Source organism: Corvus moneduloides, chromosome Z, assembly GCF_009650955.1.
Source record: "Corvus moneduloides isolate bCorMon1 chromosome Z, bCorMon1.pri, whole genome shotgun sequence".
In the NCBI taxonomy this organism is placed as follows: Eukaryota; Metazoa; Chordata; class Aves; order Passeriformes; family Corvidae; genus Corvus; species Corvus moneduloides.
Genome location: NC_045511.1, coordinates 2,092,334 through 2,106,515, shown reverse-complemented (window position 1 = coordinate 2,106,515; position 14,182 = coordinate 2,092,334). Strand labels below are relative to the sequence as shown.

General features: G+C 48.0%; 1 protein-coding gene across 6 annotated transcripts in view; it reads left to right on the top strand.

Annotated features, from left to right (window-relative positions):
- CTIF (cap binding complex dependent translation initiation factor) overlaps positions 1-14,182 on the top strand; it is a 149,161-nt gene that overhangs the window by 21,168 nt on the left and 113,811 nt on the right. For 5 of the 6 annotated variants that reach the window (XM_032095656.1, XM_032095655.1, XM_032095659.1 and 2 more), the window contains exons 2-3: positions 8,239-8,451; positions 11,539-11,622. In XM_032095656.1, the coding sequence (XP_031951547.1) occupies positions 8,239-8,451; positions 11,539-11,622 (297 nt within the window). The remainder of the gene's footprint in view (positions 1-8,238; positions 8,452-11,538; positions 11,623-14,182) is intronic. The other variant, XM_032095661.1, reaches the window with a different exon arrangement.

Sequence of the window (14,182 nt, the reverse complement as noted above, 5' to 3'; positions counted from 1 at the left end):
GCCCCTCTGCCCCGCTCAGGGGAGACCCCACCTGCAGAGCTGCCCCAGCCCTGGGGAACAACAGCACAAGGACCTGGAGCTGCTGCAGCCAGTCCAGAGGAGGCCACCGAGATGCTCCAGGGCTGGAGCCCCTCTGCTCTGCAGCCAGCCTGGGACAGCTGGGGGTGTTCAGCTGCACAAGAGAAGGCTCCAGGGAGAGCTCAGAGCCCCTGGCAGGGCCTAAAGGGGCTCCAGGAGAGCTGCAGAGGGACTGGGGCCAAGGCATGGAGGGACAGGACCCAGGGAATGGCTTCCCAGTGCCAGAGGGCAGGGCTGGATGGGATATTGGGAAGGAATTGCTGTCTGGGAGGGTGGGCAGGCCCTGGCCCAGGGTGCCCAGAGCAGCTGTGGCTGCCCCTGGATCCCTGGAAGTGTCCAAGGCTGGGTTGGATAGCACTTGGAACAGCCTCGTTTAGTGTGAGGTGCCATTGTCCATGGCAAGGGGTTGGACTGGATGACCTTTAAAGGTTTGTTCCAACCCAGACTGTTCTGTGATCCTAGGATTCCCAGGAGGAGAGGACCAGCTAGCTCCTGCTAGCATAAAATCCATCCAGAGTGGCAGCTCCAGAGTTTTGGCTGGTGGCCAAGGTATGTTGTCTGAATGCTGCTCCAAGCTGGTATACAGGCACAAAAATGCTTTTTGCCAGTGAACCAGGGGCATGATTTAATAGGGATTAAGCAGCCTCCACGCCTGCCCTGCTGCTGACCAGGATGCTCTGCTCCTGCCCAATCCCTCCCGTCGGCAGCCACCAGCAGGATGGATTACTTCAGCAGGTTGACATCTCAACTTAGAGTTGGATGTGTCTTTTAGGATTACAGAGCTTTTCACAGCCCAAGTGCCCATTATATTGCCTGGGTGCCTGGAAAGAAAAGATTTCCTTCCTGATAATGGTTTCCCTTCATTTATTTACAAAGGATGATGCACAGCAGCCGGCACGGGCACGCGAGCGACTGTGTATGGATCAGCTTGTGGTTGTGATGCTTTTGTTTAGGATGTGGGCTGTGCTCTCTGCCTGCAGAGCTCTGCCTGCACAGGGAGTTTTGCACCCTGGTTGCTGCTTCCATGGGATCATGGCTCATCCCTTGGGGTGCCAAAAGAGCTGGGCAAAAGACAGGTGTTGTGACCTGCCAGGTGCATCGCAGAGGTGCACACACAGGTGCATGGTGCACGTGTGCAAGCTCATCTGGCAGGAGAACATCCTTGGTTCGTGTCTCCCAGCATGATCCCTGCAGCCATCACATCCTGCCCAGCTGCTGGAGTGATGCTCTGTGCTCTCCAAGGAGAAGCAGTGCAGCTCCAAAGAGGAGAACATGTGTGAAATGCTGTTTCTTCAGATATTCATAATAATTGTTCAATATCTTTACCTGGCAACATTTTCCTTTCTAAAGGTGAAAAATAACAAGGGTAAGATGTAACATTGGCTCTCGTTCCATTAGCTTGTAGCAGGAGCAGCGGAATGTGGAAATTGATTATGTCTGGCTTAAGTCACAGTTTGTAGCATGAACCAGTGTAAAATAGGTTATAAAACTCAGGCTGTTCACAATTCAGGGGTTGTTGATTGGAGGCTTTTTATGACCTGTTTCAGATTTTATATCTAGAAATGCTGATGCATTTCCATGTATTGAATTTGTATCAAAATCTGTGAGCATTCTTTGCTGTTGTTGCTGCAGCCAGAGTGATGCTCCAGCAGTCTCCTTGCCGTGACATCCCCTGCAGAGGAGCATCCCATGGGGTGAGCCCATAAACCCACCTCCACTCACCTGATGTTCAGATAGTAGTTTTCTTAGCTGTGTGCTGTTTTTTCCTTTTCTATTTTGATAATATCTATCACAAGCCAAAGGTAATGTCTTCCCTCAGGCAAGGAAACCCATCTGGTGGAAAACCACTCCAACCTCATGCACGGATTTGACACACTAAAAGTCTTTATGTTTCTAAGGGTGATGTGGCTTTTGGTTTTGTTTAAAAAGAAGAGAAGAAAAAAGATCCACTTTCCAACCACGAAGAGCTGCTTATTGCAGGGAAGCAAGCTACATAATAAATTATTGTCTGGGTGAGAATCAGGGATTTCTGGCTTTCTGGTTACTGCTCGCCCTTCCTTGCTGAATCAAGCTGGCTGTTTTGGGTTGGATTCTGCAGCACTTGGCTGTCCCTCTGTTTTTTCTCCCCATTTACTTCTGTGTTTGTTTTAATGGCTCTGTTTCAATGCACCATGGTGTTTGCCTGCTGTGTTCGTGCCAAGCTCGTGAGTGGCACTGCAGTGTGGAAGCTGGTGGGCTCCTGTCCTGTCCTGTCCAGTCCAGTCACTGGGGTTTTTCTGCATCACCAGGTACCAGAAACCAGACCTGAGATGGGAGGGATGGTGAAATACATTAAATGCTCAGCCAACTGTGCATGCATCAGTATCTGAAAAGCCCAAGGCTGGCCCCCAGCAGTAAACACTTGATGTGGTTTTCAAAGGTGTTTACATTTTAATTAGAAAAGGCTCAGATCCAGGGTGTAATAATTTACATTTCCACACTTGATGTTTTGGTGTCTGGAAAGGTATTGGTTTTAGAGTAGCAAATCCAAGAAAGAGACCTGATGCTTTGTGGAGATGCAGCAGTACCTGGGTACAGGGAGTCATGATTCATCTCTGTTGCTTTTATTTTCCCTAGTAACTGTTCCTGCGGGTGGCTGGGTACAAGACCTGCCTGCCAGCAGTAAAGATAAACTGCTCGTCTCGTTCTCTGAGATACTCTCACCGCTTGAGAGAGACACATTGCTAATTGCTTGTTGTTGGAAATGGGCTGGATGAAGAGAGGGAAAATATTGCTACAGAAGGGGCTCATTAAAAGGAGATGCTGGGAACCAAGCCGTGCTGATGGCCAGGAGTTCCAACCCCAAACGCAGACAGTCAAAGGTCTTTGTGCCTGTGCTGCTGTCAGAGTGTGAGCTGGTGCATGGTTGTTTGCAGAGTCGAGGCACACAGAGGGTTTCACCTGACCGGAAGGTGCTGATAAGTAGATAAGAAGTAGAAGGGTTGTCCTGCGCTATCTGCTCTGCCCTGGTCTGTGTGGTCAAAGTATCTCTCATGTATGGGGGATTTTGGAGCCTGGACAAGAGATGTGAAAGTTGGTGTTGGTCGCTCATGAGAGAGGATGTCATGTCTGGGACTGGGATGGGGCCCTTCCCTGTGTTTCCCTGGGGATCAGGTTTGGTTCAGTTTTACCATCATTGCATTCAGGTATGGACAAATCTCGGCTGCTGAGCTGTTCCTCAGTTCATGTCCCAGGTGTCTCAGAGCAGAAGGGACCTGCTGGATCACAGTCTATTATAAACTCCCAAGGGAGAACTAACACAAGAGGGATGCTGGATGTCCTATCACAGAACATTCTGGAAGCAGGTGGCTGCATTGGTACATGAAGAATTTGCACCACAGCTGCCTTTTATAGGAGGCATCTCTTGTTCCTAGAAAACTCTGGGATGATAAATCCCATGTGGCAAGACAAAGGCTTTCAGGGATCTGTCAGGATAGCTCTGTAGCCTGTCACAGCCTGCCTCTGCAGCAGCTGGCCTGTAATGGCATTTCTGAGAAATAAATCTTGTATGCATAAAGGATGCTCTGCATTCCTCCTGACTTCACTTTGGAGTCACAGAGGAATGGAGGATTGGCCTGGGATTTTTTCAGTGTTTAACTGGAGGATAAGTAAGGAAGAGACATGGGTTTTCCAATTAAATGCCTTAAGTCAGTCATTTAAGCCTGAACAGCTGAGGGAGGCCATGTTGTTGGAAAGATGGGCTGGGCAGTTGCCCTTTCTTGGGATTGGTGGTGGTTACACCTTTCAATAACTGAATTTCTGTTCAGGTGTGAAGAAGCCAAATGCAGGAAGTAGTTCTGCCTGAACTCTGTATTTTAGAGTTCTTTCTCAGTGGCCTTACCTAGGCCTCGGCATTGGGTATTAGCACCTGGCTGTGTAGTTGTCAGGTAAATCTGCTTCCAACTTTCACCAATTTGGCATGTGTGACAGTGTTGTGCTCCTGTTTCTCTTGCTTTGGAAGCCACAACCTTCAAAGAAATTCGTCCATGTGTGCAAAAGCATTTTAGGCTCTTAGCATCCATCCAACAGAAGCAAAACACTGGGAAAAGCAATCTATTCATTTTCTTTCCTTTGCGGATGCTCGATCACGTTGGACCTCGCGTAGGAGCAAGGTGTGGTGTTGTTGGCCTAACAGCAGGTCAGGATGTGGGTTTGTCTGGATGAATTGGAGCAAGAACTGGCTTGCACTTGGGTCACCCCAGGCCCCTAAAGCTCTAGGCTCGGGCAGAGGGGCTGGAAAGCTGGGAAAAGGTCCTGGGGATGCTGGTGCTGGTGCTTCAGTCCTTGGGACAGCTCTGGGCCCCTCAGGACAAGAGAGACATGGAGGGGCTGGAGCGTGTCCAGGGAAGGGAACGGAGCTGGGAAGGGTCTGGAGCCCCAGGAGCGGCTGAGGGAGCTGGGAAAGGGGCTCAGGCTGGAGCAGAGGAGGCTCAGGGGGGACCTTGTGGCTCTGCACAAGTCCCTGACAGGAGGGGGCAGCCGGGGGGGTCGGGCTCTGCTCGCAGGGAACAGGGACAGGAGGAGAGGGAACGGCCTCAGGTGAAGTCAAGGTTGGATATTGGGGGAAAATTCCTCCATGGAAGTGGCTGTCTGTCCCTGGCAGAGCTGCCCAGGGCAGTGGAGGAGCCTCCATCCCTGGAGCAGTTTAAAAGCCGTGTAGATGTGGCACCTGGGGACATGGGTCAGTGGTGGCCTTGGCAGTGCTGGGGGAATGGTTGGACTCAATGGTCTTGGAGGGCATTTCCAACCTAAACAATTCCATGATTCAATGGTACTGTAAGAATTGTTTTAGGAAGATCTCTTTATGGGTAGCTGTAATGTTGCTGTGCCAGCGTGTTTTTGCCCAGAAGCCCCAGCTCCTCGCCTCAGGGAATGGTGTTTGTTTGGAGGGCTGGAATCCCTTGGCATGGCTGGGACACAGGTGGGTCTCACCCCAGGGGAAGAGCTGTGTGAAGTTGCCCTGCCTGTGCTGTCTTGGCGCTGCCAGGCTGCTGCAGTCCAGGTTTTGGAGAGCTTTTGGTGTGGAGGGGAATGGCTGGAGCCTCCTCCCTGGGGGAGGATGTGGGTGTGGGGTCCTCTCACCCAGCCTGCAATGAGCTGATGGAAATACGTCACTGTCCTGTGTGTCCGTGGTCTTCTCATCACGGACTCACCGTTTCTTATATCATTCTGATTGCAAGTTCCGCTCTCCTGTTGCCTCCCAACCCAAAGTGGGTTCCTTCTCCATTGCAGTATTTCACCTATCAAACTCACTACTTGTTTCCACAAGTTCAGCAAGCCTGGAGCACCTTTGGGAGAAAGGGAATGAGCCCACAAGTGTCATAAAAAATGCTTGTTCTTATTATTTGCCGATGAATGGTAAAACTATATAATTGCCATAAAAACTGCATAGTCTTGCTAGAGCAAGAACCCCATTTATATCACCCTTAATAACAGCTATTAATAATAATTATACATTACAGTAATGCTGATAATTACTAAGTTATAGTAAGCCATTTGTACTTCTATTGACTTTTTCTGCTGATGATTCCTTCTTTAATGATCACAGTAATGAGCACAACATGGGCTCTGTAAAATCATAGAATTCTACAGTGATTTAAGTTGGAAGGGACCTTCAAGGTCCTCTAGCTCAAACCCCCTGCCATGGGCAGGAACACCTTCCACTGCATCAGGTTGCTCCAAGGCCCATCCAACCTGGCCTTGGACACTTTCAGGGATAGGAAAGATTTGGAAGGTAATTTTCAAACTCCCAAAACTTATGGACTTTGTGCTTTGACAAAGTAGAGGGGAGGGAAAAAAGTGCAAATTTGAAGTTGATCTCTCTTAATTATGATTAAGGAATGTACCTGGGGTCTGGGAATCCTTTGTGGTAGGTGCTGAGCCAGCACGGAGCCAAGGGATCACCGCTTCATTAAGAGCTCTCACGAGCATTTGTTTGCTCAGTGTGGGAAGATGCTAAATGCTTTGATGCTCAAGTGTGGGTTTGGGTTTTTCTTTGAAAACCTCTTTTTTGTACATGTTTTGAGGGCGAGGTGAGGTGGGAAACCAGCTCCAGGCACAGATCACCAGGAAGAGCAGGAGTTGAGTGATGGTTTCCTTTAGAGGGAGGTGAAGGTACCACAAGATGATTTGGTTTCAGAGTTTCCCACTAGAGATCCACAAATATCTCAAATATGTGGTTTGTGTTTGTTTCTTGGACCTGGTGAATTCTGACAGATGTGTTTCCTTTCAGTTTGCCATCTCTCCTGTTGCTGCTTGACAAAATGTTGGTTGGGCACCTCAAAAGTGGAGGCATGTGCTAGTTCTTCTTCTACTTCATGTTTTATCATGGGTATTCAACGCGGAGCATCCCCAGGGAAGTGCCCTGGGCTTGGTTTCCTCCAGTGCCGCCCTCAAAAAACCCTAAAATAGGCAAAAAAACTTTGGACTTTGTAACGTGTGGCCCAGTGGGATGGAGGATAACCTCTGACCCTGCTCACTCCATCCCGAGTGATGCCACCTGTATCATTTGTCCCCTGCCTCATGCCATCTCCCCATGCCATCACACCCCTCCAGGACTCATGGGAGCCTCCTATGCTCCCAACTCTTTCTTTAGTACCTTCTGTTTAATAATTGGTGCTTTCCATTTGGTAATTGGCACTAATTAGTGAAAAGGAGAGAAGCATGCCCTCCTCCAGGGCTCCTTCTTTTTTCTTTCTTGACTTTTTTCTTTTTTCTTTGTCCTTTTTAGTATGCCACATGATTTTTGTTCAGGAGCGAATGTGTGATATTGATCTACATAATGAGCCTTTTTGACAGTCTGGGCACATTTGGGAATAACTCCTCGAGCAGATGAAATCCTTTAGGCCAGTACTGCTCATTCTCTGCAGTTTCCAAATGAAGCCACAATTGTTCAGAAGTGACAGAGAAGAAAATAATTCAGGAGCTGGAAATTACATGAGCTGGGAACAGATATTTTTTTCCCCCCCTTCCCTTCCGGATGGCATGTGACTCACTCCGAATTTGCTTAGCAATTTTATACTCATGTCAAAGCAGACTCTTCCCATTCCTGGTGAAGGAGAGGGATGAAGTTGTTGTGTCCTGCAGTGTGCTGGGAGCTCCCGTGTCTTCTCCCCTCCAGCTGCAGGGAAGGAGGAATAGGGGTCTTACCACAAGACACTGCTCCAAGGCCTCGTTCTTTCCAAACATAGAATTATAAAATATCCTGAGCTGGAAGGGACCTGCAAGGATCAGAGCCCAGCCCCTGGCCCTGCACACACACCCCAACAGTCCCACCCTGGGCATCCCTGGCAGCGCTGTCCGAACGCTCCTGGAGCTCTGGCAGCCTCGGGGCCGTGCCCGTTCCCTGGGGAGCCTGGGCAGTGCCCAGCACCCTCTGGGGGAAGAGCCTTTCCCTGATCTCCAACCTAAACCTCCCTGGCACAGCTCCAGCCATTTCCTTGGGTCCTGCCCTGGTCACAGGGAGCAGAGAGCAGTGCCATGCCCAGCACAGTTCCAGGAGCTGGTGGTTTCTTTTCTTTATGGTGTTACTGGCATTGAGCCCTGGAGAAACAGGAAGAAGAGCATTATAAATCCCCTGCATCTTCTGTAGAGCCAGTTTTCTGCAGCGAGAGGTTTTAAAAGTGAATTCTGTTCTGATCTCTGTTTCGCCTCCTCACTGGACCATTGACAGTCGCACCATTGTTTACTGCCACTGCCCTAGAGAAGCTTATCAGTTATCATCTTCTTCCTCACCCTTGTCCATTACCCCCAGCTTCTCACCCATATCCAGCACAACTAGTGCTTTGGATTTATTAAATCAAACATGTTAGTGTGGGGGTTTTTTTCTCCTGTGCATATGTCTGGAGGTTTTCAGCAGTTTGGGTTTTAAGCAGGAGGACAGGAAATATGTCTGTTGTCCTTAAATGCAGGAATATTACAGAAATGGAACATTTTTTACATGCCTGGAAACCCTAAATGCAACCACCTAGGATTATTATAAATATTACTGGAAATGCAGACATACAGCAAAAAATATCCTGCCTGTGGTAGCCAATAGGCTTTGTCTGCTGGGTTTTTTAATCTTTTTTATAATTACCGGGAAATAATTCCTTGCTGTCTTTCTTTGTCCCGCTTTCTCAGGTCCCCTGTGTTCCCGGCGTGTCCCCTGAAGGGATGGAGAGCTCCTCAGTGGCATCAGCCTCCTCGGAGGCGGGGAGCAGCCGCTCCCAGGAGATTGAGGAGCTGGAGCGCTTCATCGACAGCTACGTCCTGGAGTACCAGGTCCAGGGGCTGCTCACAGACAAAACTGAGGGGGACGGCGAGAGCGAGAAGACACAGTCCCACGTCTCACAGGTGGGTGAAAGGCTCTCTGGAGGGTGGGAGAGGGGCTGGGGCATGCTGGTGGCTTGTAGGCTTAGCTTCTCCAGGGTTTGGATGTGAAGCAGGATGTGATAAAACTCTGGGGTTTGGGCAGCTTGTTTGTTGGGGGATGTGTTTGAGGTCTCCAACCTGATGGTAGCAGTCTCCTGATGCTGGGTTTGGTTTTTTATGGTCTCAAGGCACATCACTGAAAGTGTTCCGGGCCAGGTTGGATGGGGCTTGGAGCAACCTGGTCTAGTGGAAGGTGTCCCTGCCCTTGGCAGGGGGTGGAATGAGATGGGCTTTAAGATCCTTTCTAACCCAAACCATTCCATAATTCTGTATATGAGGGATCCCTTCTTTATCTGGTATCAGCAGTGTTTGATCTGATCTGTCTGAGCTCTGCAGGTTTGCTGGAGCTGAGGATCTGACCCAGAGCTCCAGACCTGTTTTCATACCACCTCAATGTAAAGAAATTACTAAAGGAACCTTTTTAAGAACAGGTTTTGGTGAAGAGGTCTTTTACAATTTGAGGATCAAAGCCCTTAGAAGCAGGAGAAAATATATTTAAAAATCTAGTGATCCAAAGTGTATTTTTTAACCAAAGGCTGGAAGATGTCTGTGTTTGAAGTGATGCTTTGGAGGGGCTTCAGGTCAAACAGACAAGTTCTACTTATTAACATGTCAAGTTCAGAAGTAGTATTGAATTAGAAATAAATTAATAGACAAAGTTTTACAACCTCTTCCAGCCTGTCCACTGCTCTGCCAGTAAGCCTGGGCTCCCTCTGCATCTTAAGGACAAAAATTTCTAATTCTCTGAAAACCATATACAGTTTTTGCATTAAAATCCTTGATTACAGCAACCAAATCCATCTTCCAGTTGTGGAAATGGCATTTTAGCTTTCCTTCCTGGCCTGCCCTGGAAAAAAGGAGCTGCTGAGTTTTTAATGTCAGTTCTGAGACTGTTCTCTTTTAAGATGGCTGGGTTCTATTTTGAAAGAAAAATTCCTAATAATGAAAGATCTGAACTCTAAATGAAATGAACGATCTGAATGAAAGATCTGACTCTTTTAATTAAACCACTTTTAGAGGCACCTCAAATGAAGCAGCTAAATGTGGTTGTACCCCAGACCACTGATGCGGAAGTTTAATTAGGATTTATTGTGAAACTTCATCAAAACGCAGCATTTTGTATTTCTAGGGCTGTGTAGTAGACAAAAAGTGAGGATGGGCTTTCACTTAGGTCACTTGCGTTTATCAAGCCATGTCTTAATGGATGCACCAAGAAGGAATTATCTTTTGTCTCACAAAGGTTTTCATTTTTCCTCCTATCAGAAATAATCAGGAATTTTTATTTCTGATTTTCTCTTCCTGATCAGTTCTTAGCAAAGCAAGGAATAAACACGCTCACATCCTGCAGCTGGCTGGAGTAACCCTGGTGGAAGCCAGCCTGATGGAAGGTGGCACGTTCCCTCTTAATGAAAGCCAGAGGGAGAAAGATGGATTTAGGGGAAAGGCACTCGGCTGAGACCAAGGAAATGGTTTTTAACTGTGAGGTTCTGCCAGCAACTAAATCTTTAATGTTGGGCAAGTTACTTAATCTCCCTGCAGTTTGTTTCCTTATGGCTGTAATAGTGTTTTCCCTGCCTGAGAGTGGATAAATCCATTCACGTGTGTGAGAGTTGCTTGGATGGTACCGCATCCCTGGACAACTGCTCTCCTTGCTGGGGGCAGGAAGGAAAGGCACATCCTCCATGCTGCTCTCAGGGGAGCTGAATCCATCAGCACTTCAGAGAATCCCAAAATGTGGATCTTCCTGTGATGGGGATGTCCTCAACCTTGCTCCCACCAGGAAAAAAAGAGGAAAGTCAGAGGGAAAAATGCAATTATATTTTGCTGTGGACAATAATGAGTGAGCTTTTACCTTGAGAGACCTTTCCAGGCATGTGGTTGCACTCCAGATTGTTAAAGGAGATAGGGATAGGTCTGGTAAAAGGCTCTCAAGAGTGATGGCATCATGAGCCTGTCCAGGTGGGTCAGCAGAGGTGGCAGGAGAGAGAGAGTCATCACTCTCTTTAATGAGGGGAGACTGAGATCCCTGCATCTGTGAGCTAGAATGGGCTCTCTGATGAGAGCAGGGATCATGGGCAGTTGTAGTGGTGACTCTTAGTTTGTGGCCTCATCCATACCTGTCAGGGAGCTCTCAGGTGTTAGTTTGTATAAAAAACAATGAAAATGGCTTTTCATTTTCTTGGCACATCATCCTTGGTGATGGTACCAAGCACTGAGTGTCTCTGGAGCAGCCAAGTGCTTCCAGCATGAAGGACCTCAGAAGAGGGACTGGTCAGTCCTCACTTTGTTGAAGGAGTGACAAAATGACTTTAGGATTAAACAGCATCTCTCTTGTTTGTCTAGTGAAAATTGCCTTTTTTTTTTTTTTTTTCACCAGTATGATGCAGCCCTTCATTTCTTTAGGGAAAAAAAAAAAACAAAGCAACAAATGACACCAAATTCAATTATTTTGGTGGAGGCACCTTGCTGCCAAACCTTGGGGCAACCTGGCCTAAGCATCTGCTGATCCCCTATGGCCATGTATGGCAATGGCCAAACCTACAGTTCCATCCTCATTTTCTGTTTTGTTTAAAATGAAAACACAGGGTGTTGGCAGCTCAGGGCATATATCCATCCCTGACGCACACAAGAGTTGGGAAAAGCAGAAATTTCCCAACTTTCCATGGAAGAATTCCATGGAAAAGAGTGATAAAGTCAAGCCACCCTGGTGTGTGATATTCCAAACACTATCAGAGTCAGCAAGGAGATATTTGGGCTGGATTTTACTGCAAAGCACCATATCAAGTGCTTTCCCACAGTTGTTCCTGCATCTTCCCTGTACCCGCTGTCAGTGGGTGGAGCATTTCCAAACCAAAGCCTTTGGGATCATCCTCAAAAAGGAGGGGGTGCCACACGTGTGCAGCGATGCCCACGGCTGGACGGTGTTTTCTGTGCACTGTGGACTGACACAGCAGTTTTGCCCAGCCCAGCTATTATTTTACACAATCCCTTTTTTTATCCCTTTTGCAGTGGACAGCGGATTGTAGCGAGCAGCTTGATGGCAGCTGTTCCCCATCCCGAGGGAAGGGCTCGTCGTCTCATGAACATAACCAGGTAGGGCTTGTGTTTAGTTCCTCCTCCCCAGACCTTTGCCTTTATTTCTTGCACTGCCTCACCTGGGAGGTGCTGCCAGCTTTCCCTCTCCCCTGGGAGGGAAGATGTGTCCCTCTGCCTGGCATCCAAAAGCTCGTTCCTGCCCAAACCATGGGAGATGGGCAACATCCTGATGTGTGGTTGGATGTGTTCACCAGGGGCTTAAAGGGGGAAAAATACAGAGCATCACATTTATTCCTGAAGACTTTCTTATTGCCACCTTTCCAAGGAAGCTTTTTGGAGCATCAGAGCTGACTTGGCAGCATGAGATGTAGCTGGAATGAGGGGTCTTTGTGTAGCTGGGCTTCTCTTTTATGTGCTGCAGCACAAGGATGGTGTTAGAGGGAAGAGCATTAAACAGCTGAGAGGGTGAGCTGGCAGAAGAAGCAAAGTTGCACGTGCTGAGAGCCTGTGTTGGTCGTGCAGTGACAGGAGCCAGGTGTGAGTCGGGTTTGGTGCTTGGTTGTGGTGTGAACACAAGTGAGGAGCGTTTACCAAGCACTGCTGGAGGAGGCTGTCCCTCCTCATGTGAGTACCCCCACGGCAGAGGGTTGGGTAGGGTGTGGGCTTGTTTTGACCATTGTCGCTTGGTTGAGGAGCTGCTGTGTCACCATGAAACCATCAGCTCTGTGAGAGCACCACTTGCCCAAGGAGATGTGAGACTGAGGCATCTGAGGGAAGGGGAAACAGCATTTCCAGTTGTTGTGGCTGATGGATGTCCCACCTGAAGATGTGGCTTCAAGCTGGTGGCTTTCGTGCTCTTGCCCTGCTTGATGTCCTCCAGATTCAGTCCCGTGTGTGGGGTCCATGAGGGGGAACCTGGGAGCCCCTTGCAGGGCATACAAGAGGCTGTGCCAGTCTGAGCAGGGCATGTTGCAGCTCTCATTTTGGGCACAGCTTCCTCCCACATGGAGCCATGCTGGGACTTCTCGGCTGAGGGAAGGGGGGTCAGGCACCCTGTCCCTGCCACAGCCCCGGATGCAGGGATGCTGGGAGCACCCCTACTGACACCTGCACCCAGCAAAGGCAGGGTGTTGCTGTGTAGGAAGGTGTGTGCTGAACAGAGGCGCTGCTTCGGATGAGCTCCTGAAGGTGCCAGACGGAATTGTGGATTTGATTTATTACAGCTTTGATCTGCGTCAAAATATTCAGCAGCAAAACATCATCCACGCTCCCTCCCAGCACTGCAGACAGCTGCTGGATGTTCAGCCAGGAGGCTGGCCATTTCCATCGAGCTTCCTTGAGTGCATCAGGGGCTTTCCCTGGGGAAGAAGGTCCCTGGCTCTTTACCCAAGGGCTCTGCTGACATGCCAGTGGCTGATGGGGACCACAGGAGGATGCAGGAGTCGTGCATGGGTGTTATTTTCCTGACATCCTCCATCTGCCTGGTGCCATGCAGTCTTTTGTTTCAGCTTACATGGGGTTTTTTTGGTTTTGTTGCTGGTTTGTTTTTTTTTTTTCCCCTCGGAATTAAACGTATTTGATCTCCTCCTACAGGGAGCTCCTTTCCTACACACAAACACCATTTGCTGATGCCCAAGCTGCTTACCCTGTGTTTGGGCTCTCTCCCAGCCTGCAGCAGAGCTAGTAATTATCTCTCTCCATGTTTGGCTTCCTTTAACTGTGAGTAACAAATTTTACTTGGCACCAAAGAGGAGCTGCAAGCTATTGTTCCTCAGTCCAGGCAAGCATTTCTTTCACTGTCACTGATGTATGAGTGAAACGCTGCTGGTGAGGACCAGGTGCAGTTTATTACCATTTCTGGCTGTTAAGTTTTCACTAGAATCTTTCAATATTTGAAAAAAAAGATCATTAATAAGATGTTTGTCTTAAATTAAAATTATCGATCACTTTTCAAACCTGCTAAGGAAGAAGCCAGCTAATTATTTCCCAGTGGAATACAGGGTTGGGTTTGTCTGGTTTGGTTTGGTTTTGGTGGCATTTTTATGTTGCAGTTTTTTATGTATTTGAGGGGTTTGGGCAGAAAATTGAATTCCTGGTTTTCCTATTGTGTTTCCAGCTGAGATCTTTGCATTGCCAGTCTTAGTTGAAAAATACTTGGATTTGAGATTTCTGCTGGCTTCAGCTACTGTTAAAATGTGGGTTATGTATCAGTGATCATGGTATGCCTCACGTGGTTCTAACCTGGCCATCAGAAAGGGTATTTATATGGAAATCTAGGTTAGTCCTGGAAATATATTCAGCATGTGGTTCATTTTCTCTGAAGACAGAGTAGTCTAGGCTTGCATTTTCAGAAGTAATTGGCTTCCTAAAGGTTATAGGGAAGCCTAGAGAGAAGCTCACTTTCCCATGCCTGATAATCCTCCTATGCACTCCTGACTACCTGATGCCTTTGAAATTCTGGGCAGCAAGGTTAAGAAAAATAAAAGAAATATTTTTTTTAGTGTGTATGTGTTATGCATTTATATACAGTATGTGTGTATATAAGCATCTACTGGTTGTTGTACAAGTGTGGGGCTGAGAGCAATTTCTGAATAAAATACAATTTAAGGGTAAAAAT